The 21,748-nt window shown below is 42.4% G+C and overlaps 1 protein-coding gene and 1 non-coding gene across 2 annotated transcripts; one reads left to right on the top strand and one right to left on the bottom strand.

The window, feature by feature from the left end:
- Positions 1–335: 335 nt before the first annotated feature.
- Positions 336–407, bottom strand: trnac-gca (transfer RNA cysteine (anticodon GCA)). Its single transcript has one exon. It is a non-coding gene; the product is annotated as a tRNA-Cys (tRNA).
- A 5,827-nt stretch (positions 408–6,234) lies between these two features.
- lfng (LFNG O-fucosylpeptide 3-beta-N-acetylglucosaminyltransferase) lies at positions 6,235–14,290 on the top strand. Its single transcript, XM_056402327.1, has 8 exons — positions 6,235–6,768; positions 10,978–11,026; positions 11,240–11,342; positions 11,448–11,601; positions 11,712–11,797; positions 12,127–12,292; positions 12,413–12,498; positions 12,601–14,290. The coding sequence occupies exons 1-8, from the start codon at positions 6,370–6,372 to the stop codon at positions 12,665–12,667; spliced, it is 1,110 nt and encodes a 369-aa protein (XP_056258302.1). The 5' UTR covers positions 6,235–6,369; the 3' UTR covers positions 12,668–14,290.
- Positions 14,291–21,748: the final 7,458 nt, after the last annotated feature.

Below are 21,748 nucleotides of genomic sequence, written 5' to 3'. Positions count from 1 at the left end.
ACAAAGACTGAGATGAAGATTTTTGTGGCGTTTTCACTATAGTGTTGTAAAAAGTACAAAATTTACTTCTGAAATGTAGTGAAATACAAATATAAAGTATATATAACAGAAGTACCTCAAAACTGAACCTCACTACAGTAATTTAGTGAAGATACTTTTGGAGGTTTATGGTTGTTTAGTAATTTTACATTACTGAGCCCTGTTTTATCATCACAAACAGGGCTCATCTCTACTTCATTGCTGAATGTATTTATTAATTATCATGACGACACAGTTCACTGATTCTTGCTTTTCCACTCGTTTCTGATGAAATAACATCAGTATTGCATAAGGGAAGGGGGCATCCAGATTTGAACCGGAGACCTCTTGATCTGCAGTCAAATGCTCTACCACTGAGCTATACCCCCTCATCCATGGTGAGTAAAACACTTTGAGATCTTAATACATGGTGATAGGCCTTTTGCTTTACTTATCTTCTTTTATTTCAGGCTGTCAGTGCATATTTTCAAATCCAACTCAAGTCATTTTCTCTGAGGCTGTTACCACATCTGTAGACACTCAGATCTCAGTCAAAGCACATTTCTACCAATAAAAGGAAAAAAATGCAGTCATGGTAAAAAGTTTGCATTAAAAAGTCCAGGTCTGGACTTATTAAGTAAAAAATTATTAGTAAAAAAAGTCACAATTATGAGATTAAAAGACAAAATGTCAAGGTTTAAATGTTTTATCTCAAAATGTTGACAAAATGAATGTCAAAATTGTCAATTGAATATTTTTTAATCAGAAATAGTCTTCCATGGATCTCTTTCTGGAAAAAGAAAAAAGAGAATTTACACAATGTGTGTAACACCCACATAACACTCCCAGTGTGTAACCTCAGCAGTTTCCCACCACAGCCTCTCACTCCAGCTCCACTCTGCCTGCCGTCCCGTGAGAGTCTGACACATCAGACTGCTCTGTCATTTTCACAGTATCAGATCCCACAGCCCCATTCTTCAGCCATAATACACACAGATCATATCTCTGCACCTCTTCATGTTCCACAACAGAGAGCCCTCCCTGTAACACTGGTGAGAAATGACACAACAAATAGGAAACCATGCCAATCTCCCCCATCATTCATAATTCAGGCTGTCCAATGCCATTTTTTTTCCTGAGGAGCCACACAGTTGTGTGGCTGTAAAGACCAGACTAGACTACAGTCCTCCCAATTTAATGTGTCAGTCATTTGAAGTTCCCACAACAACAAGAGCCGGCACAAAGAGAGAGTGCTGGGAAGCATTAGACTGACAGAGTGGAAGTAGGCCAGGAACAGGGGGTGACGAGCAGATCTGAACAGTTATGCAAATAGCTCGTGTTCGCCTGGTTATGGAGAGGACAGTGAAAGGGAACAATTATGGTAGTGGTGGGGGCATTTTAAAATAGGACATCAACCAGCAGCCATGAGTTTCCTGTTTTCGTTGGAGCTGCAGTGATGTGTCTTTCTCCTCTGCACCAAATATCTCCCTTGTCTCACAGCACCGAGTTTGTTTATTGAGCCGAGAAATTGAGAATAAACTTTATCACTACTGATACATCCTCAAAAAAAAAAAATCTAAACTAACTAATCGCTTAACCAAACTAACTCTGACACAATGACTTCACACTTTATGTTTAATGTCCTGTGATTACAGAGAAAAACAAATCAGATTATGGACACCCCCTCTGCAATGGCTCACACATTTGACATGTTTAAATGATAAAGAGCCTGATGAGACAACAACAAAAGACAATTAAAAGCACTTCAATGCCTCCTGTCTCTTCTGGACCCCCCATTGGACGTCCCAGCAAGGTAGCTACAGGCCAAAGACATAAAAAGAGACTGGTTGGGAAAGTGGCCCTTTACTCCAACACCAGGGACCTTTTCATGCGCCTGTTGTTGGTCATACAACCACCATCTTCCTCCCTCTTAACATTTACATTATAATATGGAAATAACTCAAAGCTGTCAACAGCTTTTAGAGTTCCCTTGAGTTGAGTATTTGCCCCATGAGTGTATTGAGCTCTTAATGGAAATATAAACCTGAACGGCCTCCAGTGAATATCTAGTTTCCAGTAACTATAAGTTGCATTGTACAGTGTAGAGAAGTCCAAGCTGCTGTGGGAGAAATAACACTGGTATATGAAGAAAACTGATCTGACATTGGCTGATATTTCTGAGTGACTCACAAATGATCACAAATAAAAAAAGATGGTTTATATGTTGTATTACTGAAAAGAAGAAGTTGGGCTCAACATGTCCGGGCTTGCCAGCAAGTAGCCTGACATGTTAGCTCCTGGTTGACCATTTACAGTTTGACAAAAGATTTGTGACATTTTTAAGATAATCAAATGCAAGAACTTTTTCTCAACACATTCAGAAACAATCAGAAACTCTATTTTACCAGTTCATTGTGTTTACCTGAAGGAGGTCCATTCAGACCTACAGTATGAGAACGCTCTCTGCAGATCAATAAAAATAGGTCATATTTATTTGTTTCTTGAGCATCTGATGCATTCTCAGCTGTGGTCCTTGGAGAGTTTCCCCCTGATGTTGCATTAAGAGGAAAGTTGTGGTCTGAATGGGACGCCCGGTCCCCTGGCTTTCACTTCTGGTGTGACCCGTAGTCCCATCAGAGCTAGTGTGTCCATGAAAACAAACACAACCAAAGACAAATCCCACCGCCAGGCTCTCATCCCCTGATCCTCACAGTCACTGTGGTCTTATTCTACATGTACTTTTTCTTAGAACTCCTGCTCACACTTGAACAGTGGTAATACTAACCTTCATCATGGTTAGTATTGTTTTCATTTTTATGAAAATAAACTACCAAGACATATCTTAACATGTATCAAAGATGCCAAACATCAGTCCATCGTGTTTGTTTTCTTCAAACTACAAACAAAAAGAAAAAGTCTCCAGAGTGTGGATGGATTACCAAGTGGGCATACTGGGCACAGGCCCAGGGGCCTTAGAGGTCAGGGAGCCTGGGGGCCAGAACCTCTGCATGAAGTGACTGCTAATGTTAAGTCAGACAACCACAAAGAGACACAAAATGACCATAAAGACTTGTGTTGTCCTATATAGGAAGGGGTCCAGCCTTGTACCTCTCTGTGCCCGGGGACCTGTTTTCTCATAATCCATCCGTGCTCTGGAGAGTTTTAACTCTCAAACAATGCATGCTGGGAAGTCCGTTAGTATACTAATTTTTTTAGTTTCTATAAAGATTAATTTAAAAAAAAAAACATAGACTTTTGGACAACGGAGACAGCAGTGCTAAAAATGCTAACTAGTTTCCAGGTTTTAGGACTCATTCCTGCAGAACTCTATGATCTAGGATTCGGAGTTTGGTGTGCAGGAGATCTAAACCCTTGCACATCTGCATCTCAGATTATAATGTGAAAGACTGCAATTCAGTGGACACATATTTGAATCAGTTACTAATAAACAAAAGCTTCAAAAAGCAGAAACATCCAGGGAACTATCCTGAAGAATATCAAACAAAGTGAAGTATAAAATAAACTGAAACATTATGAGTTGAGAAAAATGATGTGGCTTTGAACTAATGTCTTCCATGTTGTGTTGGGTGTTTTTTTTTTTCACCATACATTTTTTCTACATACACTGTATAGAGTATCAGGTTATAGCTGACATCTTCCAGAGCTGAGTGTGCATGTGTGTTTATCAGCGAATAAAAAGAGACCCTTAACTTTTTGGACAGTTGTGGGATATTCACAGAGATACTGGACATGTCTTCATGCACTAGATTCTTTACCTGCTGTATTATATGTGATCCATGTGTAGCCTTTGTTGTACAAGCAGGAACTATAAATAGCAGGCCTTTAATTTTACCATCCGACTGAGGTTTCTCGGGCCACGCAGATCCCCCAACATGCTGGTACAATCAGGCAGAAAATCAAACACACTGGTGTTTAAATGTGGGTTTGTGGGCACTATGTTGAGGAAGTGGGCATGTCTGAAGAGACTGGATTTAATTTCTGGTATTCAGCTGTAATGTTTGTCAAAGATGAAATGGAGTTGTGGGGTGACTTTTTCTTTCTAAAAAGATGAAATAAACTGTGAACTTAAGGGGAGGTTAGAGCTAATACAAATGGAGAACTTGACTCTTTTGCTTGCTATTTTTAACAACTGACAATAAAGGCCTTACAAGCCCATCCATCCACGGATCCTCAGAGTGTAGTGTTATTCCATAATGTAGTTTTTATTAATTCTTGTTCTCACTTAAAGAGCTGTAGTCAACACTAACCTTCATCGTGGTTAGAATTGTTTTCATTATAATGAAAAGAATCAGCCAGAACATACTCTATATTAATATGTATTAAAGACGCCCAACAAGAGTCCATCATGTTTGTTTTCTTCAAATTACAAGAAAATGAAGGGTCTCTAGAGTGTGGATGGATTACCAAGTGGGCATACCGGGCACAGGCCCAGAGGGTCCGAAAGGTCAGGGAGCCTCGGGGCCAGAACTTCTGTATGAAGTGATTCTTAATATTTGAAAGTCATAGAGCTCAGACACAAAACAACCATAAAGAGATGGAAAATGACCACAAACAGACACAAAATGACCATAAAGAGACAGAAAATTACCATGGAGATGCAAAACAACCATCATTTGTGTGTCTTTTTGTGTCTCTTTCAGTCTGGTGGTCCCATATAGGAGGGGTGGGGAGTCTTTTACCTGTCTGGGCCCATGGGCCTATTTTCTTTTAATCCATCCGTGCTCTGGAAAGTTTTTAACTCTCAAACAATGCATGCTGGGAAGTCTGTTAGTATGCTAATCTTGTTACTTTAGTGACTTGAGTGAACTCTCAGTAGTTGATTTATTCAACTCAACATTTTAAGTTGAATTAAGGTAAAATTAATAAAACCTGGCAACACTTAACTTAAAGTCCTCCTACTTAGCGTTTAAAACCGGTGTATATATTTAAAAAATGGTTTACAAAACACTGTGATGTATGTGAGTCTGGCAGAAAGAGGCGGTTAATCGAGGAAGAATGAAGGCCACAGAGACAACCCCCTCCGCCTGGTTTCTTATACTTGCTTTTGAACAGCTCTCTGTGCACACTTTTAAAAGGTGAACAAAAGGCCTCGTCAGAAGCAACAAAGCAGAGACGTAACTTATGTCCTGTGTCCCAGAATTAAAATGAATAAAAGCACCTGCAGTGGAAAATAAACTTTTCTGGTGCAAATGTTCTGGAACGACACGTTTGTGCTGCTGCAAGTAAAGACAGAGGAGTTAACCATAGAGATGTGTGTGACTGGGCCTTTCTCTCATACACCATTTCTTTTTCACTTTTTGGGAGTTTGTCCCAAAGCTGAACCAAAATCATCAATGTGACTTTCTTTGATTGTTGTGTTTGAGTGTTTATCATCATAGATGGGATATTTTAATATTCTTAGGATCACAAGATAGAGAGATAAATCTGGCTCCAATGTCGCACCAAAGCAAAACTAGACCTTTAACTGATGCTAAACTCAATATAGTGGTGGCCGGGAGCTGGGTGTTTCTGAGGCCCCAAGCAGCTGCACGTTTAAAATGCCTAAATGGAACTCATGTCTTTTGGTCAGCGTCCCAGCACCAGACGGCAGTCGGTTGTGAGAGCCAGAATTTGAATAACAAGTGTTCAGGAATGGCCAACTGTTTGGAGTACCCACAAGGTCAGTGAGGAACAATAGAGCATGTTTCTCTGGTGAACACCCGGCTCAGGCTCAGGCTCACACTTAGTTGAGTTTAAATAACTCACCTTGAAGAAAAAAAGAAAAAAGAAAAAAGTAGAGTATTGAGTGTGAGTGTGAGTGTGAGTCTCAGTGCTGTGTGAAAGAAAGGTTTTTCTCCAGGTGCAGTTTGAAACTCACCTTTCCTCGTGACCACCTGCAGCTTTGTCTTCTTTGGGTCAATCTTTTACTCCGATTATCTGTCAAAACCAAACTGAACTGTGCAGGACACACACACACACACACACACACACACACACACACACACACACACACACACACACACACACACACACACACACACACACACACACACACACACACACACACACACATACATAGAACTATAACCACGCCCCTTATCTGTGTCGCTGACTAGCATGCTGCATTCAAGGACCTCCTATGAGGCGTGGCCAGCATGCAAGCTTATATATTTTCCCTCCTAACGACTCTCTTGTTCACTACTCAGCTATGCACGTGAACGGACCTTTGATTCATCCTGTTGTGTTTTACTGAGAGAGAGAAAAAAAAATACCATATGGACTTTGCATTGGAGATTCGAGCTGCTTCATAGTTTTTAGTGTTTTTTTTTATTTTTTTTTTAAGTTTTAATCATGCTGAAGAATAACGGAAAGAAGACAGCTATCTCTGTAGCCAGCGCAGCGTGCTTCTGCCTGCTGCTGCTCCTGGTCGCTGTGCAGCATCACCGGGTCCAGGTGGACGAGGAGACGGGCGGAGAGGACACCGGGACGCCCTCTCTTCTCCGGGGAGATGAGGCACAGGACGGTAGCGCACAGGTTAAGAAAGGATTCTCGGCGTACTTCACCAAGCTGACCCGCGGACGTAGGGAGGTGGAGAAGCCCGCACGCTCCTCTGCGTCCGCCGCCGAGCCGCCTCCAGCTGAGGACATCAGCGCTGATGACATCTTCATCGCCGTGAAGACCACCAAGAAGTTCCACCGGTCCAGACTGAACCTGCTCCTGGACACATGGGTCTCAAGGAACATGCAACAGGTAAAGGAAAAGTGCAAAATGAGATCTTGATATTAATCATGCATTATTCATTTGGCATTTATCAACTTTCTACTTACTCTCAAATACTGTGCATGCACCAGCTGAAACAGTAGACTTAAGGAAACTGTCTGCCTGCTTGTGGGCTGATACCATTGTTGCTGAGCTCTGTGCTACACAGCTGAACAATAAGGCAGTGTACACATGCAGGTGATGCCTGTTTGATGGCCGCTTACAGTGCTGCATTGTTCCCCTTGTCACCAGATGACACAGTAAAATAGCCACACAGCCCCTGTTAACCATGCTGAATTTCCTCGGCTCTGTCACTTTTTATTCTCCTCTGAGTGATGTCCCTGAGAACGGAGGGAGCAGTTTTCAGGACTCCCTCTTCTCCCACTCTCAGCCCCCCTCTCTCTCCCACTCTCTATTATTCCTCCTCTTTTTTGGGTGTCCCTGTGAATGCCCCTGGTGCAATGGATGCTTCACAGCACCGAGTCCAGCGCTGTCCCCCTTCCAGGACTAACAAAGCGTCTTTCTGAAGGGGGAAGAAAAGCTTTCCCAGCCCCTTGTCTCCCCTCTCTCCATGGGAACGTGGGAGCTGAGTCTGGGTCAAGCTCAGTGGAGGGATGGGAAAACGGGGGGCTTCGTTAAAGAGGATGCCTGGGACAAAAGGGGTGCATCTATAGGCAAGTTTGTACTGGGAAGTGGCACGCGGAGTATGAATATGTGGCCTTGAGAACCAAGCTCCTTTAGGGGGTGCTTGCACGGCTATAGTGTGCAAAAAACAGAGTCTAGTCAAAGTGATTTTATCCTGCACCTAGGGGTGTTGCATGTGCTTTTTCTAAATGTCCTTTTAATTTGCCACAGGCACTGTCACACACTCTTTTTCAAATCTTGTCTTTCTCTTTTATCTCAAGCACCAGGGAAGTTTGGGGAGAGGAATCCTCTCTTGAGATGTGTTTAATGTCAGGAAAATAATAGTAATGATAATAATAATGATATACTGTCACAATCACTTAGACAGTGATGACCTGCATCGTTTTGGTTAATGTCCAAACCAGCCTTTTATCATCTGCTTATATGTGGAGTGATTGTGCTAATTGGTTGTAATTACTGTGCTGGATGATGTTAGTTAACCCATCCGACAGAGTTAACAGCAGGGCTTACAGGCAGGCAGCTGGCGGGTGACTGCGCGGACAAAAAGGGACAGAGGGAGCACCACAATGCAGGAGGGAGTTCCTGGAGGACGGGTGCCAGGTGGTCGGGAGAGACTGAACAAAGGGCGGCCTTAATGCCAGCCATATGATGCTCTGAGTTCCCACCATGTACATATGGCCGTCCTCCGTGTTCAGGTTCAGATTCTCACGCTCAGCTGATGAACATCTGTGGAGTTTTGGATCACGTTTGTAGCTGCAGGCACAAGGGACAAAAGTATTATTAAAGCACAAGCAAGTAGATATCTCTCTCTCTTTTTTACTCTCGTGCAGATGGAGCTGTTATCGGCTGCTGTTTACATGAAGAACAGACAGGGCAGATTATATCTGTGATAGCTGTGTTGACACAATAGTGCTTGTGGATCTTCTTAATCTTTGAGCCCATTCAGAGCATAAATACCATTTTTTTTTTTTTTTTTTTGGGAAATCCACCATGTTGGTAAATGGGTTCCCATTGTGGCTAAATCCATTAAGTAGCTGTGAATTGGTGCTTCTTAAACAGAAAGTCTCTCTTTATACATACAATACCCTTTTCCTGTTTTCTATTATTCCCCCATTCTTCACACTGGAACAATGCAGCATCATACAGACAGAGAGGGGCTTAAAACAAAAGAACAAAAAGGATCCTTCTCCACACAATAGCAACCGCCAGTTTAAAGTTTAGATCATAGAAATCTAGAAGACCTAAACCCTCCTCTTCCTCCTCCTCCTCCTCTTCCTCCTCCTCCTTCTTCTTCTTCTTCTTCTTCTTCTTCTTCTTCTCCCTTCCCCGAATTGATTTGTAAAAGTGGCACGTAGTAGCTGCTTTTATCAAAGCCCAAATTCCTCCTGCGAGTGTCTGGACAGCTGGCACCAACATCTTCATGCTGGTGTGTGCCATGCATTCCTCTCTTAAGAGTACGATAATTGGCCAGCGCTCCATCCAACAATGAGCGCTTTTAGTATTTAGGGGAAAAAAAAAACACTTGGCGCTGTATTTGAGTGAATTAAATGACTGCACAGTGAAGCAGTACAAGTGGTCAGAAAGAGGTTGGGTGTCCTTCAAGAGGACAGCCTGGTGTTAGAAATCTGCTCCTGCCGTTTTAAAGGACAACTTATTTTGCCTTTTAGCTCTCACCATCTTTCACTACTTTGTCCCTCCTGCAGTCATTCTAGCTCTCCTGTGAGTTGTTTTCCAAATCATTTGTCCCCTGATTAAAAAAGAAAGAAAAAGTGGTGAAAATGCTTTGAATGTGTGGGACAGGAGAGGGATGGAGTCGAGGGGGTGGAGGTGGTGGTTGATGGAAGGAGGGGAGCCTGGTGCCCTTCCTTCCGGTGGAGCTGGAGACAGCCAGCCAGGCACCACGTCCAGCTCAGACAGGGCCGTGCCAGGCCTTCCTGTGGTCAACAGTGGACCCCCCCCCCCCTCCACTTCTCCTCACCCCGTGCCCTCTCGCCTCTTATCTCTGCTTCACACAGAAACATTTTCCTTTGGTATGAATTAGTATTCCATGAAAGTAACAGTTCTTTTTAGTTTCACTTAAGAAACAAAAGACAGAAGGGGAAAAAAAAAACCTTCCCCGGGAGGTTTCTCTTTAGTTAACTCCTGCAGCTGTATGCAAATGCTGGCAAACATATTTAGAATTTACCCAGTGGAGACTTTACCCAGCATGAAAACTCACAGCATTGTTCTATTCAAGAGGCTCTGGCCGTGTATGTGGGCCCAGAGGAGGGGGAAGGAGGAGGAGGCAGGATGGGGGGGGGTGAATGGCCACACACGGTTTTCGATTTACTAATCAGCAGTGAGATTCCACCCCCCACCCTTCCCCTCCCTCCCTGCCTCTCTTTCTGTCAGTGCCCTGGCAGCTCTGGCAGCTGCCTCAGTGATTAGGCCGTCTATTGAAGGGGCTTTAAAAGCAAACAGCGCCAGCCTCTGATCCCTTCACCAGTGAACCCACCACCCTTCCTTAAACAAATACAGGATCATGCCTTTAGCATTGAGCAACATCTGCTCAGTTTTGCTTCACAAACAGTTCAAGCAGCTTTTTTTTTTTTCCTGTGCAGAAAAAAAGAAATAAAAAGATGTGTCGTCTCATTCTAGTAAAGCCTGGTTGCAGTGGCAGCAGGGGAGCAAACTTGTGGATGTGAGTTATAGCAGAATAAAAGTGCTCTGTCAGTGAGGGTTACTAAGGCGGCGCGACCTGGCGTGTAGAGACACGTGGCGTAGATAAGGAAGCGTGATGTTCGGCAGGTGCTGCCTCACCTGAGCTGAAGAGTAAACAGACCACTGGCGGTTACAAAGCCCAGGGCCGCCAGCTTTTTCATCATCGCCATTCACCAGCTTGCACCTGCTCAGTGTGAGCTATCACAAAGAGGAGTCTAATCTTACCCTGCCTCTTTAAAGTGTGTTCCTGTAAGGTGCCCTTTGTTGTTAACTCCTTTTATGACTAACTGCTACATTTAACAAGCGCCTGCAGCCTCGTGGTTGGATTCTTTCAACCTGTACAATGTGTCAGTCCTGCAGCGGCGGGGAGAAAGAGATTTTTTTGTGTTTGGTGGTTTATCAGATCTGAGTTGACTATAAGATTTTTGTGCCACAGTTTGAGATGTATTCAACCTGATGAAGCTCGGCAGCAGGTCCAGCAGAGTGCAGGGGCTCATCCGGGGGATGGGATACACGGATGGGGTGTGTGTGGGGGCGGACAGTCTGCCTCCTCCTTTGTTCTATGTCTGGGATGCTTCGGGGCCGCTGCATAGTTGCCATGGAGAGAGTGAAACGCAGGACAAAAGGCCTTTATTAGAGCAGGGGGTTGTTTAACTCAGTGTGTTTTCCACTGCATAAAAGACATGTTGATTGATGCTAATCACACCGGCCTTCATAGGGAGGAAGAGGGGACACACTGTTGAATTTGATCGTGTGACCGCTTTCACATGATCGGCCAAACCAAAGTGGTTTAGTTTTGATGGATTTAAAGACCACGTCCACTCATCTGTTTATTTTCCCCCTGTTTGTTCACAGACTTACATCTTCACAGACGGAGAGGATGAGGAGCTAAAAAAGAAAATTGGTAAGTTTTATGAGGGGGGTTTCATCTTGGGAACAAGGATGCACATTGTTTTATTAGAAAAGGGGCCAATTCTGAATTTAGGACAAATCAAATTATGTTTTAAAGGCCATAAAAATTCAGCTTTGAGCATTTTGCTTCAGTAAAATATGGTAATCAAATACATAGAGCCTCCGTTGATGATACCAACTCTATTTGTTCTCATTTTTGCCACAGGGAGTCATGCAATCAACACCAATTGCTCCGCAGCTCATAGCAGACAAGCTCTGTCTTGCAAGATGGCGGTGGAATATGACAAGTTCATAGAGTCTGGGAAAAAGTAGGTATCACTTATAGTCCACATTTGTTTAAATCGAGTTTGTTGCATTGGTCTGAATATCTCAGGATCTAATCTAATCTAATTCTTCTGTTTCTGCGTTTTAAGGTGGTTCTGTCATGTTGATGATGACAACTACGTGAATGTTCGGACTCTGGTGAAGCACCTGTCCCAGTACCCCCACACCCAGGACATGTACATCGGCAAACCCAGTCTGGACCGGCCCATAGAGGCCACAGAGAGACTGGGGGACAATAAGATGGTATTTAGAAGATTCTTATTTCTATTAATCTAATATTTCAAGCTCATAATTTCAGGTTATTTCTCAGATAATACCATATATTAACACTGTTTTTCTGTCTCCTCTTCTAGAAACCAGTCAACTTCTGGTTTGCTACTGGAGGAGCAGGCTTCTGCGTGAGCCGGGGTCTGGCACTGAAGATGAGCCCGTGGGCCAGGTAAGATTCAGATACGCTCTATTACTACTTTACTGCAGAGACTTACTGTCAGTCACTCCGTCTTGAAGATGACAAAAAAAGCTTCAATTGTCACATTTTGCTATAAGCTTGTTTGCTTTTCAAAATAAAATCCTCACTGTGCATTCAGAGCAAAGACCACAAGGGCAAAATGTTTGGCATTTTCCTTTTAACATAATGGAAGAACTACAACTGTAGCTCATTACAACCTTAGACTTCCTACAAGTTCAATATTTTGAAATGCTGAATTACTATGGCCTCCAGAAGGCGTATCACACACCAGCACTGACCGGGTGTCTGTGTCTTTCCAGTGGCGGCCACTTCATGAACACAGCAGAGAAAATCCGCCTGCCGGACGACTGCACCATCGGCTACATCATCGAGTCGGTTCTCGGGGTCCCACTGACCCGCAGCAACCTGTTCCACTCCCACCTGGAGAACCTGCAACAGGTGCAGAGGTCTGAGATTCACAAGCAGGTGAGAAACTCAGATCATCCTTTATCATACCGTATCCTCTACAGCCTTTGGAGCTCAAGCTGAAACCATGAATTTGAATTTCTATGTCGCTCATGTCTTTTGCTGTGATTCTTCTTCCAGATCACCCTCAGTTATGGGATGTTCGAAAACAAGAGTAATATTATCAATTTGAAAGGGGCTTTTCCTGTGGAGGAGGATCCATCCAGGTGAGAGATCTGTCTCTATTTAATGACATGACACAGATTTAATCTCGGTGTCCGCGCCCTTCCGCAAATCTAACTCCAACCCTCTTTTCTTCTTTCTTCCAGGTTCAAGTCTGTGCACTGTCTCCTGTATCCAGACACCCCATGGTGTCCCCCTCAGGTTGCCTTTTAGGGCGACCGCTCCTTTCTCATCCTCGTCCCCGTCGTGCCTCGGTATCTGAAAGGCTCAAGGGGACCAGTGTTTGGTATTAGACCGTGCGGCTGCTGTTGCTGCAGTAATGCACGGTCTTTAATAGTTTTACTGGGCTGCTGTGCGGCCCGCCTCGGGACTATTTCTTCCTGTCTGGAGCCAGGACCCCCCCCCCCCCCCATAATGCTGGGGCGGAGGACTCCAGCTCTCGGCAGGAAGTAGCTTTCAGCGTTAAGCTTTGCAGGCAATCAGTTGAGCTTTGTAATGTATATGTTGCTTGTAAATGTATCTGCGATTCTCATAGAATGTATTGTCATATATTCAAGCCTTTTTGCCAGCTTTCCATTTAACATTTTTCTTTTTGTTTTCGCTTTCAAAAATGCAAAGCCATTCAGGTCTGTAGGCTTTTCTGGCTTTTACCACATATAACTGGCTTTTCCAGGATTTTTATTTTTGTTTGTTTATGTCTATTAATTCAGATGACTCCGGACAAACGCTCTAATATGAAGATGTTGTGCTTTTAAGTTAACAGTGTTATTTCTTCTACGAACCTGAGCTGGCAATATAGGCTGATTTCCAAAAGCATCGTTTGGTGACCTAATCTGAGGTATATCAGGACAAAGCACTTTTCCCCTTTTAAAATTTTTTTTTGGTGAACTGACCTAATATTTACGTCCTTTAATGACATGCCTCAGATTTGTGTCTAAACCAACAACAACAAAAAAATAACCCCCTCAAAATCTCAATAACTATTCATTTTTATGTATTTAATAACGCTCCTTGCATTTGTTACAATCAGGGAAAAACAATGAGTGGAAGAGATTTTGATTTGGGGTTACAATCAGCTTTTGAATTGCTTTGAAAAGACGTTTCTTTTTTTTTTGAAAATTGCACAGTTGAGTTTCAAATGAGCTGATGTTTGCTCCTGAGAAGACTCTCACCTCTAAAGGCTCAACAGTGGAGAATTACTAACTTCAAGCTTGGGACAGAGAAGACCCAAAATAGCAGAGAGAAAAGCAGTTTGAACCGTGGAATCTAAATAATAACCACACGTGTAATCTGAGCTTCAGTCTATAATAGTTTGCACAAAAGACTGATGAGCCTCTCTGTTATTATTATTATTATTATTATTATTGTTATTAACATGAATGTTCTTTATTTACACATAATATTGGCTGGTTACTGTTGAGGCTTGTGAGGTGAAAACTTAACAAGAGCAACGTCAGTGTTTGCACATGGAGGTGTTTGTTCCCTCTGTGTCGTCTCTCACCCATATTGGGTTTCGCTGTACATCTTGATTACAGTATTGTGTACTGTGCCTTTTTGTTCAAACGACTAGCTATCGTATATGTTTAGAATGTAATTTCCCCCCCTTTTGTGGTTTACGTACGCTTTTAATGACCCGGACACGATTTTTGTACTGCTTTGAACTGTGTGACTAAATGACTGTGGTGTTTATTCTCCAGTATCTGGAGGGTTTCGAACAGTTCAGTCCCAACACCGGCTTCTCAGGGATTATGAGCTGATCGTGGTATCAACTACCATGGGACCCACGGTGGGACCTGAAACTTTTAAATAAAAGTGCATAACCACTGAGAAACTTAACATATTTGGTTGTGTTTTTATTTCACTGTCTTCCAAGTTCAAGATGATAAACTTCATAGAAGTATAATACAAAATCTGGTAGCATGGAAACTTTAAAAAGTGTTTTTCTTAACATAGAGTTGTATGATGTTGCTATGGAAACCAGGGGTAACTAAGAAACATGGGGAGTCAGTCTTCTATTCCACTCCATTTCAGAGGGAAATGTACTTTTTACTTCACTACACATATTTGAGAGCTGTAGTTACTTGATACTTTGCAGATTAAAATTTCAGTTTCAGAGTCAAACCTTTTAAAATCCTATCCATTAGAATATATACAATGTAATGCTTATATACATGTCTAGTTTACATTTCTAATGTCTATAACTTGTTCACTGGTTATGTTCAAATAACTACACGAGACCCCAAAAAAAGTAGGATTGCCCGTATTGTTCATACGCGATATAGAGAAGTTAAAGTAGTTAAAAATAGCGTCATCTCAGCCAGCTACTACAATAAAATGAACAATCTAATTATGTAGTGCATAATATAGCCTACAACAGTCTGACACCACTATGGGAAAGTGATTTCAGACCTATAGACCCCACTGTACATCAGTCACAGGGTCAAGTATGTTTCACACTTTCAAGGAATATTTTAGACATTTTGAAAAATGTGCTTATGATTGACCAGAGTTAGTGTTCAATGAGAAGACTGACACCACTGTCACATCAGTGCAGTAACTATGAAGCTGTAGCCAGCAGCCGGCTAACTTAGCTTAGCATAAAGCTTGCCTGGCTCTGTCGGGTTAAAAAAATGTACCAGCACCTCTGAGCACAAAAGCGAAGAGTAACAGTAAGAGTAACAACCTTCAGGGAGTGGAATTGTTGTTTTTAAACTTCAGTTTTTGTACAGATCGAACAAACAAGATTTTATATTGAAATTCATTCTAGAGCAGTGCTGGCAGGCTGGTTTTGTTACAGTTGGAGAGAACCAGGCTAGCAAACAGACAGATATGAGATTGAGCTAATAACTCTTCGTCAATAAACGACTATGCGCCCTGTCAAAATGTCAAACTTTCTCTTAAAAATTAGATGGTAAAAAAAAAAAAAATTCAAAACCCATGGCGGAAAGTAACTAATTTCGTCAAGCACTATAATTAAGTAAAATTCTGAGGTACTGTTAAAGTAAAGGATCTGAATCCTTCCACCAGAGATCGCGATGAATAGTTCCATTCAGACTGTTCCCAAAACTTTAGACCTGAGGCTCCAAAAACTGGAGATACAAGTATCATCCCGATGAATTTCAGGGCTGACTTTTCGGTCTATAAATATAATAGACGGATTAAAGTTCTGACAAAAAGACAGAATTCTTGCAACTTTTCTAATTATCAGCATTCAATAGTAAAAAATGATGTTATCGGCCTCCAGACGCACATGCTGGCTGAACCCTGGCAGGCCTGTAGCTGAAGAGCCACCTCACATGGCAGACAAATTACCCGGAGCAAACATCCCCACCACAAACCATAATCACAGCTTTGCCTTCCAGAGATGTATAGTGGGAAAAACTGCAGTCTTTTATGTGTCTAAATCTCATGTTCAAACAGACATCAGTCATCTGCGCCCGCTTTCTTCACTCGGCTGACTCACAAAGTGTTTCCACTGAATCTGTGCAGAAGTTTCAAATCATACATTTGTGTAAAATAGAACAATCGAAGCAGTTTGATTGGTAGCTTTACTCATTTACTTAGTGGCAAACGGTTGATCAGCTTCTCCCAGCTTGCTAACAAGAGGAAGAGACAGATCCCTCCTCTGGCTCTGCACCCATGGGAAAAGAGGGCATGTGGCTTAAGTGTAAAACTCTTGTATTATTAAATTGGCAAGCTGTGAATGCGCAAACAGTAATCGGCTCAGGAGCAGTTTGATCTTTTCCTACAAGAGGTTTTTACATAAATAACAAATCATAAGAGTGTTGGTCTAATCTATCACTAATCTTTTTAAGATCAGACTCTCAAAACTGTCACTTGAATGTAACATTTTCAGTCATAACCGAAGAGGCGTGTACATTATCAGGGTTTTTGCTCAATAAGAAGTATCTTTAATTCAGTGAGAAGTCTGTGTGTGCAGCAGGAGGAAATAAGAGTATGAGAGTTAAATTTGGCTAAACCCATTTCCTCCAGCTCATTTGTAATCCCTCCAAATCAGTAATCCTCCGAACACACCAATCTGTCACATCTGTGAGCAACTTTGAATGAATGGCACTTGTTATATGTGATTACTGTCCTTTGGTGGTTTCCCACTGTTTATCTTTCCTCAACATTTGCTATTGCAATTATGTCTGTTCCCATACCAGCAGCTGCAGCATATAAGAAATACAGTGTGCTTTAAGTGTAGGCCATCAGCATTTCAATTTACACCCTGAGCCGAGGCCAAGTTTTCGGCCTCACACACAGCGACAGAGAGGAGGAAACTGTCCTGAAATTGTCCTCCTGTTTTTATGCTGATTTAACATGTGCGTGAGCTCTAGAGGTGCTAAGGTGCTAACTTTTTCCCCCTGTTTCCAACCTTTGTGCTATGCTAAGGTAACAACATCATTAGAAGATAAGACATGTCTTAAAATAAGAAGTCAGTGTCTTGACTGGAAGAAGTGTAACTTCTCCAAAACTCTGCTGTTCAAACTGTGATGCGTGTGTAGCTGTTTTGCATATGTATAATGTGACAACAGGTGAGAGATTACAAGAACACAAACGTCCAACTGAAGACATCCACCGACCGCCGCTCGACCACCTGCCTGTCAGCGTACCATTATGAAATATGACTGGAGGCTGTTGCTGTGGCTGATTTTCTGCCACTGATAAGGGATCCAGTATCCAAAAATGTCATCGTGTCCTGTTTACAAAACATAAAACACCCACATAACTCGGGTCTGTCTCTGTCTGAGTCACTTCACCCCCAGGGAGAAACCAAATATATCGACATGGTGTCTTGTCTGACACCCATGTAATGACTCAAGATGGCAGTTAACAGATTTACGATCGCTGAGACTGTTTCTCATCCATTTCTGAATGAGAAACAGTCTCACTTTTAATTTTTAATGTGCAAAATACTTAAAAAACAAACAAAGTGGTACAGCAGGGGCGGGGCCAGAGGGATGGGATGGCATGGCCCCGCTGGAATTGGTTTGGCCAACCCTCACCCTCCCCTCGTCATTGTCAGTAGATGACACAACAGAGACACAAAACACGATTCAAAATGATTTAAAAAATGACTTCAAACAGACGCAAAATGACAAAAAAACGAGTCAATAAGTGACGTTATCTTTCTGGCGTTCAGTAGTTTTTGTTTTCATTGACAAGAAATAGTTTTATGATTTTTTATTTGTTTATATTTCATTATGTTTTGTATGTTAGAACATCAAAACACTGGATATCGAGGCTTCGCACGTCTTAACAATGACATCGTTTCAGGCCCCTCTTAAGGTGGACTGACAAGAGAGACTCTTGTAAATCTAAACAGTTTGTACCCTGCTGATTGAAACACAAACACCTGGGTGTGCTTTCTTGCACCTCCCATCAGTGGCTCTGAATGGATAATGTGAAATTTCACAACACTGTAAAAATCACTCTGTTTGTTTGAGTGAAAACCAAAACAGCAGGTCTAACTGTCAGTGAAATGGAAAAGCCCAGAGTGGGAGGGAGAGGAGTTGGAGTGGATGTGGTGAGGTATGGATGGCTGCCACGGAGGGACATTCCTCAGAGTGCAGGGGATTACAGAGACGCTGGCCACTCGCACATTGCCTTCATGACTTTCCTTTGCTGTATCAGTCAGTCTCCAATTAACAGCCTGCATTGTCTGCAGGATTAGGAGTGGCGGGACAAGTCCCGCTGGCCCGCAGAGAGATCTCACAGCAACTGGCACAGGCTTTAATCCTGCTCGACGTGAGCTCTAAAGGCAGACCAAGTGGGAGTTTACCATAATCCAGGTATCACATATCCCTGCTGTAGAGGGACTTGAACTTCGTAGTGAGCAGCACTTGAGTGGAGGACTTGAGGAATTTGGAGGAGGACCAGCGTTTCTGCCTTGAGCTGACCAGCAGCTTTTTGTTTCCCTCTCAGTTGGAAGATGCTGCAGGAAATGAGCGATTGTCACATTAAGTGCTCAAATTCAATTCATCCTGCCAGGCTCTGCACAAAAATTTGACTTCTGGGATTCATTTCAAATTTGAAACATTCATATTTTTAACAGACTGTCAGGACTGTGAGGTTGGATATATAAACAGTCTGGCTTTATGTTGTACATTCAGGTCAGTCAGTGTTAATTTCACAGATATGAACTGCATTTATTGTGGAATATTCCTAGGTCTCGTGCTGGTTGTTTGGAGAGGTCAAATTGACATTTATTAAAATGAATGCCACGAATATAATGATGATTCAAAGACAAACTGTTAATTTCAGCGATGTTATTATTCAGTTTGTAAATGTTCATAATCTGTACACTGGCCTTGTGTGACAAAACACAAAGACAATATAACTGGTGCCCCAAAAGACAGAAAGATTGCACCAGTGTAATAATGTTTTACAAAGCAAAAATGATCATAATAAGGTCAATTTTCTCATATGATTGCACCAGGTGACCAGAAGCTGTCAACTTTACAAACAGGCCTGGGGGGAAGACATTTAAACATATATACGGGCAGTAAAAAAAGGTCAAACAGTTTGAAAAAACAACATGACTAAAATGAATATCCCTACATGAATGATGGTGATTTAAACTGTCGAATAACTGTCAGTCTTTATTATCTTTTCTACGGCAGCATAAGATTGATTATATTGAATGTAGGTAATTTGCATTGTAGCAAAATGACTGAGTCATGGTGCTTTGCACAAATTCAAATTAGGATGCAAATGATGGCACAAAATGCCAGGAAGTGAGAGCTCATAACTCCTCAGTGACCTTTTGGTAAAAAGATTTTGGATCTAATCACTGCAACACACTTTTAGGTGGAGGACAGCAGACAAATAAAGGTTTTAGATTATCCTTATAATTATCTACCAAACCCGCTTCTGCCTGTGTCTGAATGTTTCTCTCCTGTGTATAAACTGTGTTTCTGAATGTTTTGCTGTAACCTTGGTAATAAGGACGCAGATATTTCCTTGTGAGCTCAGATAGTGTGGTTAAAGCTCTGATGTGGTTGGTTTTAGAGGTGGTGGTGAACCAGTGGATCATGAAAAAAAAAGAAGACTTCAGATCGTTTTAAAAGAACAGCAAGGAAAGGGAAGTGCTTTGAGAAAAAGTCATGAAGCATCTCAGTGAGCAGGAGGAGTAAAAAAAAAATTTTTTTAAAAAGGTGAAGGAGAGGGATAACCAGACAGCTTCGTAAATCCTTCACTGGCTACGTGCTCCCTCTGACTGGTCCGGCTGATGCGTACAAAGGAGGAGGTGAGGTGTGAATAACATTGAGCGCTGACTCCCGGGGACACAGCTGCCTCCCTCTGAGCCCGGCCACAAAGGAGACAAACCAGGCACCCTGTTTCCTTGACTCCCTTTAGCTCGTAAGCAACAAAGAAGCAGGATTCCCTCCAGAAAACAGGACACAAAGGTGCTCACACCCATGATTCATCTACCTCATCTATCCTGCAATGAAAACATGGACATGTTGAGAAAGTGAACATTACGAGCAGTGAAAGACATGGAAGCAGAGGAACTTTGCTTAACTCTGATCTACTTTTTCAGAGGGAAATATTGAAGATAAATTAAAAAATGTATATATCGGGGCTTTGTTTTGTCTTCTTTCTTCTCCCATTAATCATCTCACGACCCCTTCAATTTATCTGGTGACCCTTTGGAAAGGGCCCGACCCCCCAGGTTGGGAATCACAGGGCTCAACTACCAAATACATTTTCACTTCTTGTTATAGTGGAGTATTTTTATATAATTACTGTATTGGTCGTTTTATTTAAGAAAATAATGCAAATACTTCTGCTATGTCTGTTCAGCTCTCTCTGAATGAATGAATGAATGAAAGAATAAAAGTATATTACTGCCAACCGCTTCACAAAGCATAACCATCATGTTTATCTTTTTTGTCTGTTGTCAGCTGTGTACACCCCCTGCTATGTAAGTTAGACATAAAGTCAATTCAATGTCCACTGTGAGTCTCTGTGGTGTGATTTTCATACTGCACTGGAACAAATGGAAACGTCGTGCTGCCAGGAAGGCAGGGAAACAATCTAAATATTTACGGTATGTTTTGGAAAATAGCAATGTCAGTAATGTGGAGTAGGAATGATTTCTAGTTGCTAAAACATGCAAAACCGCTGGTTTATGTTCTGCCACATTATTTCCACAGAGGGTTTGATACCAGAGTTGTATTAGGACAAAGTGTATGACCCTACACAATCTCTACCAGAGGGGTTGAGATGCTGCACACCCTGTGATTTAGTGCTGATAAAACGTGTGCATTTTTAAATGGAAGTCTTCCCTTGAGCAGCTTGGACTCTCTCTCGTGTGCCTCCTGGCCATCGTGCAGCTGCCTGGCATTGAGGAGAGCCGTGGTCTGACCACCTGGCAGAGAGCCCAGCCAGACTCAGGAAGTGTCCTTGGGGTGAGGAGGAGGAGGGGGGTCAGATGGTGCAGGCACCCCCCCCCCTGTCATTCAGCCCCTCACCTCAAAGCATTAGTAATGCATTCCTCCAGTCCAGCAACAAGCAGGGTAATTCAATTTCCTCGACAGTGAGACTGTGTGAAATTTCATTTGCATCTCTGGGCCTGTGTGTAAGATGGGTTTTAAAAACCTCTCAGCCTCCGTCATGCTTTGTTTGTTTACTGCTTTGTTTAGTTCGGCCCCCACAATAAACAGCGGGGAGCACAGGAGATGATTTAATCTCTATATTCATCTTTAGAGACAGAAAATACTTGGAAACATTTGCAAAATAATGAATATACTGCCCAAGACTCATTATGAATAAATAAGAAAAGTTCAGTGAAAAACTTTGAGGCCAAATAATGAAAAAAGAATAGCCCGGTCCAAATATGTGAAGATACATACCCTCTGTGTCTTTTATATCCCATCCCAGCCCCCAGTCTTCCACATGAGAAGTCAGTGTTTGGGGCGACAGCAGCTGGCTGGCGGTATGAAGGAAGTTGACAAAACCAGACTGGTGGCCCGGTGCTGACACTGACCTCCCGCCTGCTGTCAACCCAGAGAGGTCAGAAACACAAAACTGCCTTTCTGCTCCGCTCACACTGGTCTGCATGCAGGCCTGTGGCCTGTCCCTGCACTGCAACACGAGTAAATACCAACACGTGTGGAATCTCTAGGGAGAAATACCACGGTGACTTCCTCCAGAAATCATGCATATTCTGCACAAAAGAACATCAGAGATCAGAGAAAGGTTCATATGTAACTTTTTAAAATCTTTAAATCTTTTTTATCTTTAAGCTGAAACTCACTATAAAGCTCTGTAAGGCCGAGGGGAGCT

Source organism: Seriola aureovittata, chromosome 17, assembly GCF_021018895.1.
Source record: "Seriola aureovittata isolate HTS-2021-v1 ecotype China chromosome 17, ASM2101889v1, whole genome shotgun sequence".
Lineage (NCBI taxonomy): Eukaryota > Metazoa > Chordata > Actinopteri > Carangiformes > Carangidae > Seriola > Seriola aureovittata.
Note: the sequence above shows the minus strand (reverse complement) of the source record. Positions and strands in the feature narration are given on the sequence as shown.